General features: G+C 37.1%; 1 protein-coding gene across 1 annotated transcript in view; it reads left to right on the forward strand.

The window, feature by feature from the left end:
• The window catches only part of RECK (reversion inducing cysteine rich protein with kazal motifs), a gene marked incomplete at its 5' end in the record, with an annotated part of 44738 nt that overhangs the window by 11115 nt on the left and 10102 nt on the right, over positions 1 to 23521 (forward strand). Inside the window, 11 exons of the mRNA XM_082282745.1 lie at positions 2458 to 2543; positions 4215 to 4262; positions 5315 to 5356; positions 14359 to 14392; positions 15205 to 15402; positions 15771 to 16038; positions 17490 to 17669; positions 18621 to 18833; positions 19617 to 19753; positions 20231 to 20371; positions 22251 to 22439. Coding sequence (XP_082138871.1) covers positions 2458 to 2543; positions 4215 to 4262; positions 5315 to 5356; positions 14359 to 14392; positions 15205 to 15402; positions 15771 to 16038; positions 17490 to 17669; positions 18621 to 18833; positions 19617 to 19753; positions 20231 to 20371; positions 22251 to 22439 — 1536 coding nt within the window. The remainder of the gene's footprint in view (positions 1 to 2457; positions 2544 to 4214; positions 4263 to 5314; positions 5357 to 14358; positions 14393 to 15204; positions 15403 to 15770; positions 16039 to 17489; positions 17670 to 18620; positions 18834 to 19616; positions 19754 to 20230; positions 20372 to 22250; positions 22440 to 23521) is intronic.

The following is a 23521-nucleotide window of genomic DNA, read 5'->3' on the forward strand; positions in this document are numbered from 1 at the left end:
AAATGTTCTATCAAACATAACTGTTCTGATTGAAAGGAATCTCCACATAGGAATTAATGCAGAAACGACTGACGTGTTATTTAATGCCTAGAACAGAGTATAGTGAGTGGTGGACTTGACAATTAACTGTACATATGTAGTCAAACCTAAATTCCAGATTTTTGAACAGTGATTGCAAGCTACTGATGTGTGCACAACAGTGATCTCTTTGACACTGTCAAAAAGATGCTCAGCCTCTGAAAAACTAGTTCTGCAGCCCAATTGTGGAAGTGAAAGGTGAGCTGTACTTGCAGTTGTTTGTGACCTTCACAGCTGCTTCGAACTAGTGTGAGTTGGAAAGCTGAGCCAATACTCTGAATAGGTGTCAAGAGGATTTTGAGAGTCTCCAGAAAGACCTATGGATCACTGGCCTGCAGTGCCTGCAGAGAGTCTGGACCATTCAGATGGTCAAACTGACAGAATACAGGCTACAACCAGAAGCTGTCCTGTACCTTTGTCCCTCTGCTTCCTCCACCTGCTGGGCAATGCTGCTACCTTACTTGTGTCAAGCACTAAGGTTTTAATTTGTGTTTTAATAACTGTTAGGCTTATTTTCATTTCCATGGGGAATGTGTTAATTTAGTGGAGATTTTGCTTCTCTTGTATAAATTTGCCATTAGTGCGTTTTCTTAATTCGCCCATTGGAATGTCATGAAAGACAGATGCTGGCAAGACTTTCTATGCCACCTGTGTTTGTAAAGCCTACAAAGTGTATTTTAAAGGCAATTTTCTTCATTATAAATACCAATTTGCCATTGTTTTCCATTGATTGCAATTATTTTTTATTACTTTTTTCCAAGTGTTTTCTTAGCATCTAAATTTAAGGTCACTGGTCTTGCACCTAGCTCTTCCATTTCCCTTTTTTAAAGCTGAACATCCCATGTAGCTCTTCTAAATAGGCATTTCCACTAGGCTTAAGAGCATTTTTAAAAATTAAGTTGTTCATTCTCTTGCTTTCTACTTTTTTATTTCTACATAAAGAATATAATTTGTGTATGTAACTAAAGTACTGCTTTATTTTTCAAATATCATAACAAAAATGAGTGATTCATTTGAGTTAAATAATTCTACCTCCTGTCCTAAGAAAAGGAATGTAGCAAGTTTGTCACAGCTGGTGGGCAGCTGCATAGATCAAACCTTCCCTTTATTTCTGTCTTTAAAGTTACATGAGAAATAGATGCAGGAATGTGTTATTTTATTTCTGATGTCTTGAAAATCTGTATTTATTATTGATAAAAGGATGGAACAACTTATGGCAGCAATTTGCTTCTTACTATATTTCTATGTAACTTTATGGTAAGAGATGACGATTATGCAAATAGTGAAGTAAGTGGATTAAGAGAGACAGGGAGATAGGAAACTTTTATTGGAGATAGTTCTGGCTATGAAACCATGCTACTGGGGAGATAAATGACAGAGGAAGGGTCGTGAATTAACCCCAGTAAGCAGCTAATTACCACACAGTGTTTGCTCATTCTTCCATCAGTGGGAGATAGGGGAGAATCAGAGGGCAACAGTGAGAAAACCCATGTTTGGGATAGACAGTTTATAATCTAAAAATAGAAGGAAAGTCAAAGAAAGGAAGAAAAAAAACCCAAGAAAAACAAGTGACGCAGAAGAAAATAATTGCTCACCATCAACCGACTGATTACCAGCCAGTCCCCAAGCAGTGGCAGCCCCTGTCAACATCAACCCCCCCAGCTTTTATGGCTGAGCATGGTGCCATGTGGTATGGAATGTCACCTGGAGTCAGCTGTCCTGGCAGTGTCCCCTCCTGACCTCTTGTGCATGCCAGCCTACTTGTGAGTCCCTATGGAAAACAGAAAAGGCCTTGATGCTGCCTGTGTTAGCAGTAACTAAAACCATCCCTGTGTTATCAACACGGTTTTAATCAGAAGTCCAAAACATCTCCCCACGCCAGCTCAGTTGAAGAAGTTTAACTCCATCCTGACCAAAACCACCACAGGAAGTTTGGAGAAACAATAAGGAACATTTTCTGCATTGACAAAGTTGGTAGAAAAATGTGCTATTGAAGAAAACAACAGGATGTTATCTGTAAGAGATGATGTTCTCAGTTTTAATGGGACTGTTTTCCTGATGTTTTTTGTTAGTTTATATTTCAGATTAGATAGATTATCAAAATCTAATACTTCCATTGAACATAAAATAGTTTGCATAAAGCATCTTTAACTTCAATGTATGGAAGGTACTTCATTAATTGCTGGTTTCAGCTTTTATGAAAGCACAGGCTATTTCTTTTTTTGCTTAAAGTTGGTTTGGAATTGTAATAAAAATGCAATCTATACATAGGCTTCTTGAATGAGAACAGGATTATCAAATTTGAAAAGTAGAGGGAAGGGAAAATGGTGGCATAGTTTCTCTTTCTACTCTAATAAGTCTGTCATCTTGTTTCCAAAGGAGTTTTGAAGAAGTCTGATGGGTGGGTTGGTTTAGGCTGCTGTGAGCTGGCTATTGCTGTGGAGTGTCGGCAAGCATGTAAGCAGGTAAGGCTTTCACCTTACTGACTGAATCCAGACTGATTCTGCAGGTCTCAATGGTTATCCTAAACTTAACTTTGACTTTTTTGTCACAGTCTCTACATAAAAGTTGTTACTTTAAAATAATGTTGAGTGGAAGGCAACGTATGGCTGATCCTAAGCTCTCTTTTTTTTGCAGTGTCATGTTTAGCGATACAGCATTGAAGTTACAGCCCCAAACAGATTTTTGTGCCTCTTCAAAGCAGTTTTTGTTCATCAAGAAAGGGGGGGGGGGTGTTTTTTGTTTTAATAGAAGCATTGTTTTTGTTAAGTAACAGTTGCAAGCATAATACATAAATTTAGCAATGACCTATTTATTAAAAATCTGTGAAGCATTTTGTGATTTTTTTTTTCCTCTAAATATGTTTGTGGCTTTAAAAACACCTTCAAAATCTAAGAACATATTTGTAGTTATCATCATCCTTGTAATTCATTTGTGGAGCACAGATGTACTTAATATTCACACTTGTGAATGTTACCTCTGTAGTCTTAATCTTTGCCTACTGCGAACTGCTGTCATTAAAAACCCCCTACTTTAACCCAAAAGCACAGGGTTTAAACTATGTGGCAAGAGATGAGCAGTGAGTACACAGAGTAGTGTGGGAGAGAGATGAGGAGTGAGTAAACAAACTGAGTACTTTTGATCTTCTGAAAAGAAGATGGATGTTTATTCTCAAATGCATTTTTAGCCGTGTTTTCAAATTTGTCGTAATGCTTAAGTGTCTTCCAGAACTGATAAAGACATTTCTCTTTATTACAGTCTTATTAAGTTCTATTAATTTAATCCTATGATTGTTACATCATTTCTCATTATTTTCCAAATCAGATGTTGTATTGTTTGATTGCGGACTGTTGTTTCAGAATATTGGCTGTATTTTGTACTTTAGCAGACTCTGGTTAAAACATTGCCTATTTTTTTTCATTTATACTCAAATATAAATACTTGCCAAATATTAAGGATAATGGGAAATATATGGATTTTAATTTTGATTCTTGAAACTTGAGGGGATTTTGGAGTCATTTTGAAGGCAGTGATACAATAGGTCCAAGGTCAGACTTTACCCAGGTGTTTTAAATTACTGGAGGGGGCAGTAACATGTTAGTAGTTATTACAGTTTTGAATGTCTGCCATATGAAAAAGGAGCACGAGATTTTGTATAGAACAAAGTGATCTGCAGTTTGAGGGGAGAATTTCTGCTACTCAGTTTGACAATAGGAATCATAGAGCTGAACATAGAAAAGGGAGGAGAATGGAAAGCGACACTCAAGTGTTAATTAGGATGCAAAAAATGGGGAGATCTTTATACTCAAGCTCTTCCATTTGTTAAATGCTTTCTGTGTTCTGCTCTATCTGGCAAACCTTTCACAAAACCAAAGTTGCTTAGTGTGCTTCCACTATCAACTAACTTGGTGCAGAAATATGAGGGTTTGGGTTTTCATTAAATGTTATATTAATAGTCATGGCTTCTCCTTTTTTTTCTTAGAGCTTTACATAGATTCTTTAGGTTCTTAAAAGAACATTTTAATAGATCATGAATCCATGGTTATTGCAGTTAATTTAAAAGTAGAACTGTCTTTATTTTGCAACATGATTTTATTATTTTCTACTACAAATGGAGAAATTTGTCTGTCTTTCAGGCCTCTGCAAAAAATGATGTTTTAAAGGTCTGCAGGAAGGAATACGAGGTATGTTTTTATGTGTCTGAATATATCTAAAAAAAAATCAACTGTTCTATAAGTTCTGTAAGAAGTATCCTGTAGAAGAGGGAAAGTCCAGTCTTTTTGTAGTAGTTGTATTTCTGAATGTGCTCATTTTCATCCAAATGTAAATTATCTCTCTACAGTTTTTATAAAAGTATAATCACTTTCTGTAAAAAAGTTTTGGATTTTTTAGACCTGCATATACCTTAATTTAAATGAAAAGTTTGCAACTTTCAAAATGGAGACATGGATTCCCAAAAAGTTTATTTCATAGGAGTTTTGATCAAAGTCAGCATTCATTGTGATCATTCAATCTGTCAGAAACCTTTCAGCTTGGACAGTGAGTGAGTCAGCTTAAAAGTGACCTAAAGAAATAAACTCAGGAAAGAATAGCCTTTTAAGTATCCTATCTGAATATAAATAATTTCAAATGTATAATTTTTTGTAACATCAGTGAAACTGTTGATGCTTGCAGTTATTTTTACTGTTCTGCTCATAAAATTAATCATCAGGATATCTTCAGAAATCTGCCTTTACCTATGTTCTTTTTAACACAGCATGTAGAAATGCTACTCTGCAAGGACTGCTTTTCTTTTGATCTTTGTCTTAATTAAAAGCCAGATTCCTCCTGCCCCCTTTCATCTCATTTCCTTCTGCCCTGAGTTAGGTAGTCCTGCATCAGTTCTGCTCATAATCAACAGTTCGGGATATCAGACAATTTTCTGTTCTTTGATTTGGGCAGAAGTGGAGTAGCTTTCCTTTTTTTTCCAGGAAGCATTAAATTACTTTTTTTTTTTTTCCCCCTCCTTTGGTCCTTTTATCTAAACAATCTACAGAGTATATTCCTAGACTCTTCACTGTGGAAGTTAGTGTAGGTTGAAGTTGCTGTAGCTTGTTCTCTTAAAAATGCATTTTCATTTTAAGTAGTTCTGTCTCCTTTCATGCTATAATATGCTATACTGTCAACATCTGCAAGCTTCTCCTCTATTATGCTGGTCTGTTTCCTTCTTTTTTTCTGGATTTCTGCTTTGCTGTAGGAGGTTGGCCAGTATGGGTTGAAGGAGAACGGGAGAGGAAAGGTAAGAGAATAAAGAATGACTTCAAAATGGTCATAGTCATCTTACTTATTTTTCCAGTTTTTATCTGTAATTATGAAAACTGGGCCTCTCACTCTTAATCAAGAGTGATCTTGCTGTTATTGTACAGAAAACCTTAATTCTTTCTATCTGTGCAAGACTAAAAGAGAAGGAGAGGGAGAAAAATCATAGGAGAAGGAATCAATCTTCTGGTTAGGGAAGAAGGAAATAACTTTTTTTAATAAGGACTAGGTACAGTAGATACTAATAGTGTGTTAGGGACAGAAATTGAGTATCTGATGTGCTAGATCTTCAGATATTGTAAAATTTCGTATGACAATGTTTTTTCATAGGTATCCAGGCTTACTGGTGCTCATGAAAAACAGTAATTACAATGGTCTTAAGAGAATCATTAGTTGTATAAAATGCAAGGAAATTTATGCCTAAGATTGAAGATTCCGAATAATACTTTTGGAGGGAACCTGCAGTTTCCCACACCCAATCATTATTTTTCATTAAAAAAAAAAAAAAAGGGCAGGGAGGTTCTTGCTGCTTTGGTGTATGAGTCCTGCTCCCTGTGTAGTCTGTGAGTAGCTTCTGTGTCCTGTACTGTACTTTGCTTTCGGTGGAGTTGGCCAGGGAAATGATGCCTTTTCCTGGTCTTAAAATCAGGAGTCCAACACGGTTAGAAGGGAAAACATACCTTGGTATTTATTTTAAGGATCCTTAGGTGCACTACATCCAGGTCGAATGCACTGAAATGCACACCCCCAAAAGATCTGGTATAACATTCTATAGGCTTACTAATTAGCATATCTATCAAAAATTCCCCAATGAGAGGCTTGAATGAGCCCCCCCTCCCCAAGGAACCTTCCCCTGGATGGTTCTATCTTGGTTTACAGAATGTGTTCTGGAGAGGACCTTGGGGTCTGGGGCACACTAACCTCTGCCTACAAAGCTTCTAAAATGTTTAGTCTCCTAGGCTGAACAAACAAGTCCAAGAATGTAGGCAAAAAGCACTAAGAATACAGAAGTTTTAAAAAGGTATAACAGGGGTATAAAAGAAAAGGCAAAATTCTTCATGGCATCAGAAACACTGAATTGGGGAAGGAGTGGCTGCTTCAAACTGAAGGAGGTGACATGACATCAGAAATAGCATGTGAATCACATAAATGCAGTGTCATATATACTGTGTTTGCTTTTGCATTTAAGAATTCATACTTTGCTAAAAATGAGGGTTCAATTAGAAAATTAGTTTGCAATATAGGTCGTAGTGCTTGTTCATCAGCTCTCAAGTCTGTTGCTATTTAATATATTAAGTACATGACATAAAAGTAAGAACAAGATGAATTAAGGATGTAAAATATAACTCCCTTTTGTAAACACTCTCATAGCTTACCAGCTTTCTTAACTTACTTAGGTTACTCACATAAGGATTTCCCAGAGAATTTTCACAAGCTGCTTAGGATACTCTGAACTGTGCATAGCACACTTTTGTAATCTTTTGAGATTAGGGAAGCAACTTCATGAGTTACCTTTCAGCCTCCCACTAAGTTAGTGAGGGTGAAGAAGGAGGTAAATATTCAAGGATAGGGCACAGGGTTCAGAGCAGTGAAAAAAGCCAAACCCCATGCAGGAGGTGTCACAATTTTGAAGTCACTAAGTGGAGTCTCAGGTTGTGCAGTAGCACAATCATTTCAGCATTGATGTGCCAGCTTTTCACAGGATTGATCAAAGATGATTTTTTGCTGATCGTATGTTTCTGCATTACTTTTACTGTAAATATTTATGTTTATTTTTATTTGGAGGTTTTACACATCTTAGAAAAGTATTGTGTTGGAACAAGAGATTCATTTTTGATCAGTGCACTGAAGATGGCATGTCCTGTTAAACAGTTTTTATTTTCAAGTAGCACTGCATACAGAAATGAATTATTTAACACAACTTGTGCAGTATTTTTGAGTGTTACCAAAAGGTATTTTGTTTGCCTTCTTTTGAAGGTTTTATTTTGATAGTCCTTTTATCCATCTTCTGCTTCTCAGATACTCATTTTGTCGTCTTCATTTTTCCTCTAGTTCTGTGCACCTCAGTTCTTTTATCTTTCACTACTTCTTCCAGCTTTCTGCTATCCTGTTCATCTTCCTCTAAAAAGAAGGTAGGTAATAGTCAAAGGAAGAAGAAAAAAGAAGTGGAGACGGTATGGATTGTACGTAGGATTTTCTGATTTTTGTATTTTTAAAACTTTTGTGTAAAGTGGAGGTTCATTTTTTAAAAGACTACATGGAATACATGCTTGGAGGAGCAACTTAAAATAATTTATTAATCTTAAAATAAGATGTAAAGGCTTTATTACCATGTTTAAGATCCCTTTTCTTTCTTCTGTGCATGGAAAGGGTAGCACTGAAGTTTCCCTTAGATTGCGGCTCTTGAGTCTGTGCACTGCATATTGTGAGTTCACCTCTCTGAATATTAAGAACTTCAGTTTTTACTTCATGTGTTCCAAATAAGACGTTTAAACTTCTCTTGTTAATTGGCACTGTGAGAGCTTTACTGCAGCTGAGCACTACTGACATCTGCTAAGCAGTTGAAATGCAACTGGAAATGTCACCAGTTATTTAGCCTCTGCTCTTAGAACTACTTTTAATGCACAATAGTGAACACTTTTGATGTCCCTGGACTCTTTAAAGGTAATTTTGCTATCACGGTTTTGAGCACTCTTTAGCCTAATCTCACTTTGGTATTTTACAGTTTTTTAAACACAGAAACTTCAAATGCAGTGCCTGCAGCTTCAAGTGCTTTAATTGAGATTTGGAAAAGTATTCACTCTGCTACAGTATTGGTTTCGTTTTTTCTTCTAAGGTCATATGATCCTGCTTTATGCTGAGATTTTTTAGTGAATGCTGGCTACTAATTACCCCTGCTGAAAAATGCAGTCATCAGTTTTTAGCTCTTATCTAATTGTTTGTGTGGATTACTCTGAGACAATAGATAATAACTCAAGGAACTGTTTAGGACTTTGTTTAGCTAAAGGTTCCTAAACAGTTTTAATGAACTCCTAAGGCACAGGACTGTGTGTGGCCTCTGGAAGTACTGCTTAATGAATTCAGGATGGACTCTGACCATACATTACACATTGTAGATAACGTTACTGTCATCTGCTGGTGCTTTTTGTCTCTATTCTCTGCTGTTCAAAGAAGGTTGATAGAACACTCAATGATCTTGCCAAAATTTGAGTTCCAGTAATTTTGTACTACCTCAGTGTGCAAGTGTTCTCAATTCTTTACTGGTTTATATAACTGAGGAAAATCTTGACCTTACTTGTTTATTACTGCAAGTTTTTAAAGTTTTTAACAGATGTTCACCATCATTTGACACTTCAGCTGATTCCACTAAACTTTAGTATGTTACCTTCTGACTTTTATCTTCTCTCAATACATTCAAAGATTAAATTAAGTCAAGGAGAGATCAAGAGGGTTTTCTTTTCTGTGCTTAACTGCACAGAGTTAAGCATTTTGCTATTGTATTTGTTAACTGTAGGTAATACTTGTAAATTAAGATGTCCTTAACTGAATAGGATCTAGATTCAAATATTTGTCATGGTTGGGTTGCCCAAGACAATAGTACTAAACTTATTTTTCTGCCAAAGTTAGTAGAATATAGATACTATGAAAATTTTTAGGGAGGAAAATAATTTTTTGTGGTTTTTTGCAAAATACTCCTAATTTCTGGTGTGAAAGAACAGCTTCACTGTTGCTTTTCATTCAAGACACAAGAAGCAGCCATTTAGAAAAAATGTGCTTATAATATGAAAGCATACCTCACAATGCAGAGGACTTCTTACTTCAGCAAAACGTTCTGCTCTGTTTGCGTTGGGGTGCGTGCATTTTTGGATTTTGAGCCGTTACCTGCAGCTGATGAGCTCCAAAAAGAGCGAAACCAGTTAGGTCCTGCAGTACTGGCTAAAATCTTCCTTCAGGGGGGTTCTGGTGAGGGGACACTGAACAATGTTCTCTGCTGCATAAACCTCAATAGCCTTTTTCAATTTCCATAACACCAAAAAGAAATCTTTGAGACTTTTTCCTTTAAGGCGTATGTGTTGTGTTGCTGGTGTCCGCCTGCCACTTTCCACTCCTGCTTATGGTCTCTCTGGCTTTAATCACCAGGTTTGGAAACACCTGGTTTAAAAAAAAAAGAGAAGTCTGAAGGATGGAATTTGTGCACAAGTAAAACAAATCATTGTGGTTTAGAAATTTTGATATTGCCATCTTCATTCACTTAATTTAGCATTCAACACAAGTTGAAAATGGAATATCAGACTGTGTGTACAGAGTATTGCCTTTTTACCATCGTTTTCCCAAATCTTGGTGGCTTAATTGTTCCTTTAAAGAGAACATACTTGTCTCCTCTTTTGGTTTTTGTGTTGGTTGGCTGGTTTGGTTTTGTTTTTCCTTACTTATACCTATCTTTTATCTTTTGCTTTGTTTTCTATGTCTTTCTTCACTACCACTTCACTCAAAGATTCAGAAGGAACCTTGAGTGGGTAGAAAAGCTGGTGACTTCTTAAATATGAGCACTACTTTAGTAGAGATGGACATGAATGTTGTGTTCTGAAAAGAAGTTACAGTTAGTAATTCAAATCAGACTGACTGTCTCATGCTGTTAACAGCTTTATTTACGAACAGATGGTTAGACACTTATTTTTAGACTTTTTTTCGATTCCCTCATATCTGTGTAGCTATACCCCTCATGTGTGTACAGTTACATATAAACTGAACAGTTACCCAGACCTACGCAAAAAACAAAGTCAGCCCCCTCACTAGCACTGTATTCTGTGGTGGCTACAGACACTTACAGTTTTGTGAAATATGGCGAGTTGCTGTAACAACTCAGTGCAGCTGAAGTTCTTCCCCTGCCTTCCTGCAACTGCCATTTTTCCACACACATTCCCTCCCCTTGCTTGTCTTACTCTCCTTCTGGCATCTGGCAGGTCCTTATAAAAGATGGTATCTAAGAACAGCTTGTTCTATTCTGTTCCAACATAGTATTATACCTGTTGATGTCACTGACTTAAATTCCTAGGGGATGAGAAAAAATGAATTTTCAGCAGGATTAGTGAGAAAGATCAAGTCATGAGAAGATGGTGGTGTAAGGGCATACACAAGACTATACAACTGGGAACAGGGACAGGGTAGAAAAGAGAAGCCAGACCACCTCCTCTTAAGAGAAATAGGAGGATTATTACAGCGATTCAGCAGTCCGTGGAATTGTAGTTTCAAAATACAGAAAGATTTATTACCAGGTTAGGACTTCTTGCCTGTATTAAAATTCATGTGCAAAATAGCTGTGAGAAGATAATTTTGTCTCAATTTGAGCCCTTCTTTAGAGGAGGGACATTAGTAGATACCATAATCTTCTCAAAATTCTCCTTTCTTCTGTGTCCCCTGAGCAGGGCAAGACACTATTATCCATGAACTTCTTTAGAATCACTTTTTTGTATCATTCAACTTTTAAATAACATGACAGTTTTTATCTGAGTTCATTGCAGCATTAGCGTATGGTTCTGAGTACTGTTTGTGCTAAGAGTATGGTCAAGTACTTGGGTATAATCATGACAGACAGACTTTAGACTTTCCTGCAGCCTCCACTGTCCCGGTGCATTAATTAATAAAGTTATGGTGTTCATTCTGCCTGGCTGGTTTGTGTGCCACCTTCCAGTGCAGGGTGGGTGCGGAGAAGTCTCATTTTCAACAGCTTCTGAGAATAGTCAGTTTTGGGGCAGACTGATGATGTGTGTGGCAGGTCCCAAAGCAACCAGGTGGCCACATCAGAACAGGGCCTTTCTGGTAACCTTTGCCTGGCATCCACAGAGAAGGATATCTGGTGCTACAAAAATGTCATGAGCCTTTAGGCAACAGTATAAATCTGTTCTTTACAGATGTAGGATGGTGACCACATCTCTCTGTTCTTTTTCCGTTTTCTCTTATCCCTCATCTGTGTTACAGAGATGGATGGGTAACAGGACTTGGTTCATGTACAGGAAAGAGGGGAATGTCTAAAGTTAATCAGATGAAAACTTGCTGCTGGAATGAAGAATGTTGCTGCAAATTCATCTTAGTCTGAGAGAAATAATGCAGTATCTGTGCTTTTGGGAAGAAAGAACTGAAATATTGTAGAGGATATTTTTGGGATGAAAATAAAATGTCTGAATCGCTAGTTTATGAGATTTGGGGCTTTATTTTATGTAAGGCAGATTTATCAGTTTTTGTGTGAGGTGTACCAATAGACCTGTGCCTGTATTTGTGATCACTAGAATTATAAATATTTGCTTTTTGTGGAAAAATAACTTATATTTTCAAGTTAGATTTGTTTATTCCCTTAGGGTCTTTCATTGCCGCATCTGCCATGGCTTACCCAAGGTTTAAATTAATTTCTGAGTGTTAACAGAAGGAATTTGATGCTGCTCATTACAGTATTGGGACTGTCCTGTTTAAAATCTTGTGTTCAGAAGAAAGCAAGTAGAAAATATGAATGAAAAACAAATTCCTGCACACTAAGCAATATTTAAGACAAAAGGAAAAATAAAATCATCAAGTTAATTCCTAACACGTTTGTATTTTCATCTGTTTGCAGCAATACAGATTTTCACAAAAAATAGCCCAAAGATTATTTGGGATACCCACTTCTCTGCAATGCAGTGAATAACTAGTAACTGAGATAGATGAAGAATCTGGTGAACTACTGAGCTTAAACTAGGTCTGCATTTTGAGCTCTCTTCCTTATCTTAGAGGTAGGAGCACATCTGGGGCTTTCCTGTATTGAAGCAAGACTTTAATCCCACATTATTTGGGATCAGTCTGATGGTGTTTCTGTTTTCTTCTCTAGGTACTCTCTTCTGTGTGAAATACAAATTTGTGTAATTATAGGGATAGGGGAAATGGAGATCAGACATTTTATGAGGATGGGGATTGTGTTTTGTCACTATATTAATGTATTTGATCATGTTTTATAATCTGGTGTTCTGACAGTTGTAGAAGTTAGATGTGGAGAAGGTTGAAATTTTGACACTGAACCGTGCCATAAATCAAATCCCTCCTGATGGGAGAAAATTTTCTAAAAGTCCTTGCAAGGAGTTTCAAGGATAAACTGAGACTTTTCCTTGAGTTTCAATGCTGCCAGATAGTTGTTTATTAAGTCTTATCAGAGGAACAGAGCCACTAGCGTGACCCAGGTACAGCATAGAGCACAGAAAGCAGGAGTGAAGTCTCTAATTATCAAGATTTACTCAGCCTTTTAAAGGTAATTAATTTAACCAATGGTTACTAAAAACGTACATTATTTTCACTTTCCTACCAATTATTCAGTAACATGGGCAGGAACTGCGGAATTCTCTATCCAGTCATCCCAAACTACTTTTACTGCAGAACATGGAGTAGTAGAAGAAGGAGAAGAAGGTTTAGAGAACAACAACAATCCTCCATTTTGATATTTTTTACTGTTACCTATTTACTACAAAGAGAAGCCCAAAACCTCTAAATTTTTCACCCTGTGATAATCTTACATAGTAATCTATCACCTAATTCACACCACTGTATTTTCTAGTTCTTGTCTGATCGTTGGTCATTTTTTCCAAGGTTGGAGGTTAAAACAGTGTTGTTCAGGGGGGTGAGAACCCTTAAAAACAGGCAGAGAAATCCTCTTGGCACTCTGGGTTCCTACAAAATTTCTCTTTTTTCACAATCATATAATTTTAAAGTCTTTATAATTGGCAACTACGTTTTGGAATTTCAACCTCATGACTTCATCTTTTCATAGAGTTCCAGACAGCTTATATTCAGTATCCATTTTTTTTAATGGGAAGTGTGCTTATTCAGTGTGGGGAAGACTGTGGTTGTTTTGGCAAGAGTTCAGTAGTTGTGAGGGAGGGGATTCTGCCCCTCTGCTCTGGTGAGACCTCACCTGGAGTGCTGCATCCAGGTGTGGAGTCCTCAGCACAGGAAAGATGTGGACCTGTTGGAATGAGTCCAGAGGAGAGCCAGAAAGAGAGATGGAGCACCTCTACTGTGAAGACAGGCTGAGAGAGTCTGGAGACCAAAAGGATACAGGGATACATTATAGCACCTTCTGGTGCCCAGAGGGGGCCTACAAGAAAGCTGGGAATAAACTTTTTGGCAGGGCTTGTCACTATAGGACACAGGTTAATGACTGTAAACTTAAAGAGGGTAGTTTTAAACCAGATACAATGAAGAAATTTTTTATGATGAGGGTTGTGAGGCACTGGGACAAGTTGCCCAGAGAAGCTGTGGATGATGCCCCATTCCTGAAAGTGTTCAAGGCCAGGTTGGATGGGGCTCTGAGCAACCTGTTCTAGTGGAAGGTGTCTCTGCCCGTGGCAGGGGGTTGTGAGTACATGAATCTTAAGGTCCCCTCCAACCCAAAGCATTCCATGACTGATCTGCAGATTAGAGACCTCTGAAACAAACAAGCACGGTGTGTGTGTTTCCCTTCTTCTGTCATTTAGCATGTAAATCCCCCAGCTGTGCCTTTCAGCTGCAGTTTGAGGGAGTTGGTTGCATGCTTTAGCTTTTAAGGTTTGTTGTCATGGAGTTCTTTTGTTGATATATACTATCTGCATGTATCCATCTGTGCAGAATTCTTTTTTTCTACATAGAATCTTTAAAATCATTGCCCTTAGGGTGTCCCAAAATGTTGGGACTTTTTTTTATTATAGCAGTTTACCCTGTTTCTAAGTTAGTCCAGGAAAGTCTTGCAATTTACTTGTTTGCTTGAATATTTATCTATTTTGTTATGAGTGCACACAGAACTTTGGTGACCCTTGATCTTTTAATTTCCTGGTTTCACTGTTTGTATAGTGGTTTTGTTTTAATGCAATCTAATAGAAGCAAATAATACCAAAGATTTATTGGCTCATTATAACAAATGACTGGATACTTAAATATTTATTTGAAGTTTTCTGGCTTGTAACACTGCTTTTGTTTTGATTTCAGAATGCTCTCTTTAGTTGTATTAACAGAAATGAAAGTAAGTATATAACGAATAGTTTGGTTTGCTTTTCTTTTGTATCATTCATTTTTTGTCTAAACTATAAGAGGTTCTGTGGGTGAGCATATACACAAACACATGGATTTCAGATCCATATAAGGAAAAACCATATGAGTAAATTGCCTTACTCAAGTAATAAAGGAATCGGGCTGTTAGTATAGTTAATATCAGTTCTTAATTTGTGTATCTCTATTAGTCCTTTCTGTCATCTTTTTCTTCTGCTTGTTCATTTGATGCATGCTAAGTAGCAAAATTAAATGCGTAGTTGAAATTTTTAAGAACCCTGCAAGTGTTCTGTTGCCTGATATATGTTTATATAAAATGAGATCAGTGTCTCAGAATTAATTCTAGTAGAAGTTGTTCTCAAGAACTACTATATGTATTTAACAACACAGCAAAATTGGGTGAATCACAGTACCGTCTGTCTGGGTTTTTTGAATGATACTAATCTTGTTTGTTTGTTTATTAGTAGTATTTCTGTAATAATTCAATTATTGGACACGTCTGGTTACCTAAAGTAAGAACAAAACAGCTGAAAATGAGATTCAGCTGGCTTGCTCATGTCTTGAACTTGAATTCAAGGCAGCTTTAGTACTGACTTTTTGGCTAGTTACAGATATTTCCAGTCATTCTCTAGACAGAGATATTTCAATAGCACGTAGAATTTCTTTTTTTTTTTTTTTTTTCCTTGAGCATCCTTGTGTTGTACAGACATGCTCATCTCGTCCTTTCTCTGCACAGGAACCCATAGATTTTCTGTTGGTTGTTTGTTTGTTTGTTTGCTTCCCCAGTGGGGTCAGTCTGTTGCAGCTATGCGGGTCACCACACCAACTGCCGGGAATATTGCCAAGCAATTTTTCGGACAGACTCCTCTCCTGGTCCTTCACAAATTAAAGCAGTTGAAAATTACTGTGCATCTATTAGCCCTCAGCTTATACACTGCGTGAATAACTACACACAGTCATATCCAATGAGAAACCCTACAGACAGTAAGTACAAATAAATCCTTCTTTACTGAAAGTTATAGAAGATACTAAAAACGTACTTCATACACGTTTTATGTAAAATGTGTTATTGTAGAAGGCTGTTGTATAAATTGTACTACTGTAATTGTATTAATTTATATAATGATAACTTTTGGGTTTAGGTGCTTTATTGATTTTTACTTACTTTTTATTTTTATATATTGGTTTTGTAGTTTTTTTCCAGAGTTGTTTCTGTATGTGTTTAGGAGAATGTTATTTGAGGTTCTTCAGAGGAGAAGAATCCACCTTACAGCACTTTTATTTCTCAGGGCTGTTATGTTGTACATCTTCAATGTTGTTTTGTGCTTGACCATTAACTATTTTGTTAACAGGTTTGTATTGCTGTGATAGAGCAGAAGACTATGCCTGTCAGGCTGCTTGTAAAAGAATTCTTATGTCAATGAAAACCGAACTTGAAATTGTTGATGGACTTATAGAAGGCTGTAAAACCATGCCTCTCCCTCAGGACCCACTTTGGCAATGTTTTCTTGAGAGTTCCAGATCTGTTCACCCAGGAGTCACTGTGCACCCCCCACCTTCAACGGGCCTTGATGGAGCTAAGCTCCATTGCTGTTCCAAAGCAAATTCTTCCACATGTAGGTCGGTATCTCTCTAACCTCATTTCCAATTGTAAACGTACTTAAGAATTTGTCTTATTTCAGGCCTTCGCTTGAATCTTGCTACATACATCAAATAGAAAGTTCTGGAATTCTTAGAAAAAATACAGGTTTAGGTAATCAGATCGTAATCTGTTGGGTAATCTATTCTGTCCCATACTTTGTATCTTAAAAAATACTGTTTGATAATAGGAATCAACCTTTTCTCACACTTAGCACTGGCTTACTATAGCAGACACAGTAATTTAATTAAACCTGTACCATACTTGTGGTCATAATAGCCAATATTGCAGCCTCTGGTTAAGAGGTCTTAACAAGATGCTAAAGAGAGACATGAGGACAATGAACTGCACAAACTCTCAAGTGCCTGGTTGCTTCATGTTAAAACCTTAGCAGTATTCCTTATACGATGCTCTTCTGGTTTTTGTCAGTGAAAAATAACTTAGGTTATTTAGTAATTAAATAAGGGAACTAACTATTCTGGCATTTAGAAAAACAAAGGTTTTCAGCAAATTGTTGCATGCTTGCAAATTATTGAGGCATTTTTAGTCTAGGGTGGTTTTCTGTCCACTTTAAAAATAGATGATGATTGCATTTTAAATGCATCAATGTGTATAAATAAGTCACAAACATTTTTGAGCTGTTATTTCCTTTTATATCAAAGTTTCCAGTAACAACAGCTCCTGAATGCAGCTGGATCTTTAATGAGTTTAGTAGTAGAGCCCTGGAGTTACATTATTTCTTAGAACGTGGTAGCACAGGAAGCTGATAAAAGTACCTTTTAGTTCCATGCTTTGACAATGAGTTCTAAAAATGGATCCTTCTCTCAAGTTTTCAATAGGCAAGAAAGTACTGTATCTAATAGTACAGTGTCGTTCCATACCTTGGGATGGGAACAGTTGTAGCTTGTAGGATATTGCTGTGAACAAAGTGAGCTGGGTATTGCTGACACCAAGAAACATCTCAAACAAAAGCAGCAAACAGTATCCCTGTTTCAAACATCAGGGCAAAAGAAGGAATGCATTTTTGTTTGACAGTCATTTCTGTAGGAGGAGAAAGTGTGATTTGAAGCTGAAGGATGGGATTAGAAGTTGTTCACTGTGATGTCAATTTAGATTTATTACAAGTAAAATTAGCTGGGATAGTTTTCACCTCAAAGTTGTAAGTTCAGCTTTCCAGCTGTTACATTTTTATTGGCTATTGCAGTTTTATATCCTGAAGTCTTTCAGTCTTACTACCTTAAAGTTTTGCTGACATTCTTAAGCAAAATGGGCTATTTTGGGTACCCTTGCAGACTTTGTGGGCTCTAACACAATCCTCTGCGGTGACTGGAGGCTATTGTGAACAGCAAAGAAGTGATGGGCTATATCTGAATTGTTGTTCTTTTAATTTTGTTTTCTTCATCTCTATATTTGTTTGTTTGTTTGTTTTCAGAGAGCTCTGCACTAAACTTTATAGCACGAGCTGGGGCAATTCACAGAGCTGGCAAGAATTTGATCGCTTTTGTGAGTATAATGCAGTTGAAGTTTCCATGTTGACCTGTTTAGCAGATGTACGAGAACCTTGTCAGCTGGGCTGTAGAAATCTTACTTACTGCACTAATTTTAATAACAGGTAGGAGAGAGACACTGAATATTTTATAAAGGAATTCCTATGCTTTGATTTCAAAAATAAAATGAAATGTTTTTCAGACTTATTTTGAGATTGTATGTAGCTTTCTTTCTGCAAATATGGTTTCAGTTAATTTGAAAATAAGTAGTTTTTCTTTAGAATGAACTTTTGGAAATGTATTTAGCAACAGATGTAACAAAACTTATAAGAATAAAAGTTAACCCATGAACTTGTAAAATGTCACAGTGTATTATTATCTCTACATATTCCTCTGTCTTACTGTATAGACAAGTAAGTCATGGTTACTGGAATGTTGTGTGTTATAAATAAGGTAAAAGTGTTTGTTAAATTTACATGTTACTCATTTTCAGAATCCATTTCTTACAGAGATGTTTCTGTGGGTTTGTACTCTATAGGACAAGATTATTTAAAAGTGGTGTCTGAAAGTAATTGCAAGGTTACAGTTGGAGTTTAAAAAAGAATCTAAATTTTGTTAGCTGTTAGAGATTACTGGCTTTTTTTTTTTTTTTTTTAAATAGTATGTAGTGGCGTGAGTTCTATATGAGTAGTAGTATCCCAAGCCTGGCTAAATATAAATGATAAATCAACTTGCATTAGTGATTCACCAAGAAACATTTACATATATATTTGGGCTATCTAAGATATTTGCTCTTAAGTCAACTTCAGGTAAGAAATATTTAAGTGACATTTGATCTTAAGAGATAGAGGTGAGAAGGGAGTTTCAGCCTTGAGTCTTAAAGAGCTTGTCTTCCTCAAAAACAGATTTCAAATTGATTCCGATCTTGTTTAAGTGTGGGAGGGATTAATTTCTTGTATAGCACAAGAATCAAGCCATATGAAGGATGTAGAATTCTTACGGACTTAGGAAATGGAAAAATGTGTGGTACTTTCTTTTTCTTTTATACATGCTGTATCTTACCTTCTTCTTTTAAGACCAACAGAACTTTTTAGAAGCTGCAATACTCAGTCAGACCAGGGAGCCATGAATGACATGAAGCTATGGGAAAAAGGGAGTATTAAGATGCCATTCATAAATATTCCTGTGCTTGATATTAAAAAATGCCAACCAGAAATGTGGAAGGCAATTGCCTGTTCCCTGCAGATTAAACCTTGTCACAGCAAATCTAGAGGAAGTATTATCTGCAAGTAAGTACTTGGGGAAAACAAAAAGCAATTTAGAGTTCTACTAAGGATTTTAATGAAAATGAAAAAGCTTTAGGACTATGTTTACTCTGTTAGGAAAACATGGCAAGGCAAACGCGGAAGGAAATATGAAATTGCATGGTTGCCATTGCTTGAATCTCCATCACTGTAAATGAAGATATTTGCCTATTAATGAGATGGACGTATATGCTTGCATTGTAAAGTGGGATAAAAAAGGTTTATTGAAGGGGTTTTTTGGCTCTCTGTGGTGTCTTAAACCTTTCCTCTTTTTGGTTTTGGGATCTACTGATGGCTTTCAGCTGACAGAAAGGTCTGAAAAAAATTAAGGTTTTTTTTTTTTTAATAAATTTTGAAATTGGGGATTGGATAGAAAAAAGAGCACTTAGTAGTGCAGGTAGTGAGGTAGAGTTCAACCCATATTAGACATCAGTAAATCAAGGAAATGCTTGGTCTTGGAAGATGCATGCATATGATGCCACAGAAAATGAAGATCACCAAGCCCAAAGTCAAAGAGGAGTAGTGTCAGCAGTAGTTTCTGTCTTTGTGTCACAAATTTATTCCTCCCTCCTATGTAAAATATAGCATATGTGTATATATATGTGTGTGTGTGTGTGTATATATATATATATAAACACTCTGCTATGAGGCAGATCGGGAGAGTTGTGGATTCAGGGAAGGGGAGAACATAGAGAGAAATCTTTTTCATACAAGACCTTTTTTCTTCAAGTAGTCTTCATGAAGTTCTGTCTCTTTATTTATCGGTAGATCAGATTGTGTGGAAATACTGAAGAAGTGTGGAGATCATAATAAATTCCCTGAAGGCCACTCAGCTGAGAGTATTTGTGAGCTCTTGTCTCCAACAGATGACCTGGAGAACTGTATACCTTTGGATACTTACCTGAGTAAGTAGTAACATACCTGTGCAGCAAAATTAGAAACCAGGAGACTTTGAATGCTTGTCATTACTTTAAATACTTTTTTTTTTTTTTTTTTTTTCTTAAAGAAAGTTGTATTTAATTTGTGGCATTTTATTTAGTGTATTAGAGAAAATTGGAATTTTGAAGTTGCCATAGTTCATTGCTTCTATTCCTTCTTGTATTGGGCATATGTGGCAAGAAAATTATTGGGCAGACAAGATAGAGGAAATACATTTTGCATGTGAAGGATCATCTGGGTCATTATTTCCAGGACTGAGGATTAAACTATTGAAATACATTAACTACCTGGTCATATCAACCTTCTACATCTATAATTAAAGTAAAAAAAATTCACAGAATTGTCAAAAACATGATTTTACTGGACATAAGAAATGCCATGCTTTGCTGAAGAAAATTAAACCTCATTAAAATCAGTATAGATGATATATATTCTGTTTTCAGGCCCAAGTTCTTTAGGCAACATTGTAGAAGATGTTACACATCCATGTAATCCAAATCCATGTGCAGCTAATCAGCTATGTGAAGTAAATAGAAAAGGATGTCAGTCTGGAGAGCTGTGTCTTCCATATTTGTGTGTGCCAGGTAAGGTTTTTTGGGCTTCTCTTTACTGGACTTTGCTGGTCAATATATGTCATTGAAATGTTGTTGAAGGTTTTAAAGTGGATTGCTGTGCCACAGTTTAACCCAGCTGGCACCTGAGTACCACACAGCCCTCGCTCACTTCCCCTTCTGGCCTGGGGAGGAGCAGTTTAGTCACTGAAATAAAGTTAATAATAATAGTTGTGATGGCTCTGATGATGAAAAGGGAGATAACAAAAAGAGAGGAATACAACCAAGGGGAACCAAGAGATGCACAGTGCCACAGCTCCCCTCCCACTGACCCGATGGCCAACCCTTCCCACCAAACATGTCTGGACATGCAGCCAACGGTGCTTCTGCTTCTGCTCCCTTCAGTGACACTTTAATGTGGTTGCACCTCACCAGAAAGGCATTCATGGTCATTTGGGAGCTGCTCTTTTAGAACACTGGTGTTGTCTAACCTCTGCACCGTGTGTAAACGTGAGCTGACTAGGGAGAGAGCCTCATGCAGAACAAGTTTCAGGTACCTAACTTTGAAATGGCAGGGTTGTGTGGTGTTAATAACAAGGATCAAACCTACCAAAAGAGGTGTGAGGCTCTGCAATGTCCAGCTTCTACAACCCCCTCATTGTTCTGCCCTGGGCACTGGTAGTTTTTCCCTTTCCTTTAAAGCAGAAGCTGTCATTCAGTGACTCGAGGGGTCAGCTGCGCTTCTTGAAGCAGAGCAGAAAGTGTGCATTTGGTGACCACTTGAGCATGTGTGTGACTGAGCAAGTGAGAGCAACACTGATTTTTACACTGAATTGCATGGATCAGCCTCCTTTCTAGAGGAGGTGATAGAGAACATTGCCATAGCTGTGTAATATCAGTTCCCTGAGCCTCTTTTCTTCCAGCAGTTCTGTGGCTGATCAGCCGTTTCCCCAGTGGTTCCTAATTAAAAGGAGGAAAGCTGGGTTTTGCTTCACTCATACATCTGCTCTACTTGGGCTCTTTTAAAAGTGAGGATAGGCTTCAGCTCATTCTTTGTGTGAGCCTAGGGACATTGTTTTGGTTATGCTTCTATGACCCTTACAAAATATTTTTGTTTTCCTGGAAAGCTGAGCCTTATTACTATAGAGCTTATATTGCCTTCACTTGCCACAAAAGTCATTCAAAGTCATCTGAAAACAAGCTCACACAGAGCTTTCGAAGAGATAATTTGCTTCCTCTGAAGGTCGGAAAGTTACTTTTGTGTTTTAATTCAGTCTTTTTATTGGCTGAAAGTTTCAGGGGGCTTGTTGCAGTTCACCCCTTGTAGGGTTAGTTCAATCTGTTATTTATTTTATTATTTTTCCTTGCAATTTTAAAAACAATTTTCTTTTCCATTCTTTCTTTTTTAAATCCACTCTTCCTGCTTTTTCTCCCTTTATTCCCTATTCACATCTTCTTGTAAGAATCCTTCAGTGTTCATTTAGGAGGTACAAGTAGGGTAGAAAGGCACAATAAAATATGTGAGAGAGGGGAATGACTGGGCTTTGCTTGTGAGACCCTTTAATTCAAATCCTGTATTGGAGAGAGTGAAGCATGTGTAGTATTTGTCATATAACATATTTCATACTACTGCAGAGCTGAAAAATTAAAATATTTGAGTATTACTGGAATTTCAAGTCTATTTCTCAAAAATAACATCTTTACAGGTACTTCAGAACTTTGTTTCGATCAAGTATCTTCTATTTTTACTACTTGTTGCCTCTGTGAAATGGATGAATTTGTTTTAAGGGCAAGAGTAAGGCTGCTCAAGAACACCTTATGTTTTTTGCAAGTCAGAGTAGTAATTAATTTCAGTAGTGGCACTCGCCCATGTGTTCACTACTTACGAGCTAAAATTTTTCTTTGTATGCAGGCTGCAAACTGGGAGAAGCCTCCGATTTTATTGTCCGTCAGGGCACACTTATCCAAGTTCCATCCTCAGCTGGTGATGTTGGGTGTTACAAGATTTGTACCTGTGGACACAGTGGATTGCTGGAGAACTGTATGGAAATGCATTGTGTTGACCTTCAGAAATCATGCATTGTTGGAGGACAAAGAAAAAGTAAGTAATAGAGCAGTGATGTATCCAGCACGTGCTCCTTACCTAATGAATTTTGAGCTATGTGAAAAGACACAGAGGGTCTGAATTCAGAGTTTACCAGAAAATACAAAAGCTGATGATTGCATCCCTATATTTAATACTGGGTTAAGTCTTACATGTGCTGGGGGGTTCCATTGTTGAAATCGGTACTGAACTGTGTCTGTCTCAATCAATCACAGTCCTGTGTGAAGGGTATTCTCAGTACACCATTTCTTTTTAGCATGGGGTGGTTTCTTTACTAGCTCCAAATGGTTTGGGGGGGTGGTTTTGGATTTGTTGGGGGGTATTTTTTCTTCCTTCCAGTGGCTTGTGGCATCTGGACCCATGAACTCCCAAGGTCTGTGTTTCCACTCCAGTGGTTGGCACAAAGACCTCTTACCCTACTTATTGGTTCATCCAGCTTAAGGTTTGTTAGTACTCATGCACATACTCAGAGTAGGAAGCACACACCTTAAAAGGTTAAAAATAGGATTGGATAAAAATGTAGGATAGGTTGTGGTGATCAAGTGCAGGGTTCAGTGAGAAAGACAGACTGTCCAGCTGCCTGTCAACACTGAACCATTCCCTTTTTCCCCTCTTCCCTTTGCTTTCCTACACATCTTCCTGCTTGATTCGTCTTAATTCCTCCTTTTCCTTATCTTTGGTCCTTCCACTAAACATCCCCTAGTAAGTTTTGCACAATCTCAACATTAAATAAGAATTACAGTTTAAGATATTCATCAATGGGGCTAACATATGCCTAAAAATAAACATGTAAGCAACATAAGATGATAAAGGTGTATTGAACACTGTGATTCTTTAAAGTCTTCCTCACCATGGCAGCTCTCTGTGTAGAGTTAAATTTGGCATAGGTAATAAGGATTAATTTTTTTCTTTCCTTTTTTTTTTCCAAAATTGGTGCTATTTGTTCATGGAAGCAGAACACTGAAAACATCTTAACATTAACAATATATTTGGTGGACAGTTGTGGAAAGTATCTGGAGAAAGTAGATACTTTTAAGATACAGTTGTTAGCAAATACAGGTTTTAAATGGTGACTGTAA

Source organism: Coloeus monedula, assembly GCF_965178545.1.
Source record: "Coloeus monedula genome assembly, chromosome: 1".
In the NCBI taxonomy this organism is placed as follows: domain Eukaryota; kingdom Metazoa; phylum Chordata; class Aves; order Passeriformes; family Corvidae; genus Coloeus; species Coloeus monedula.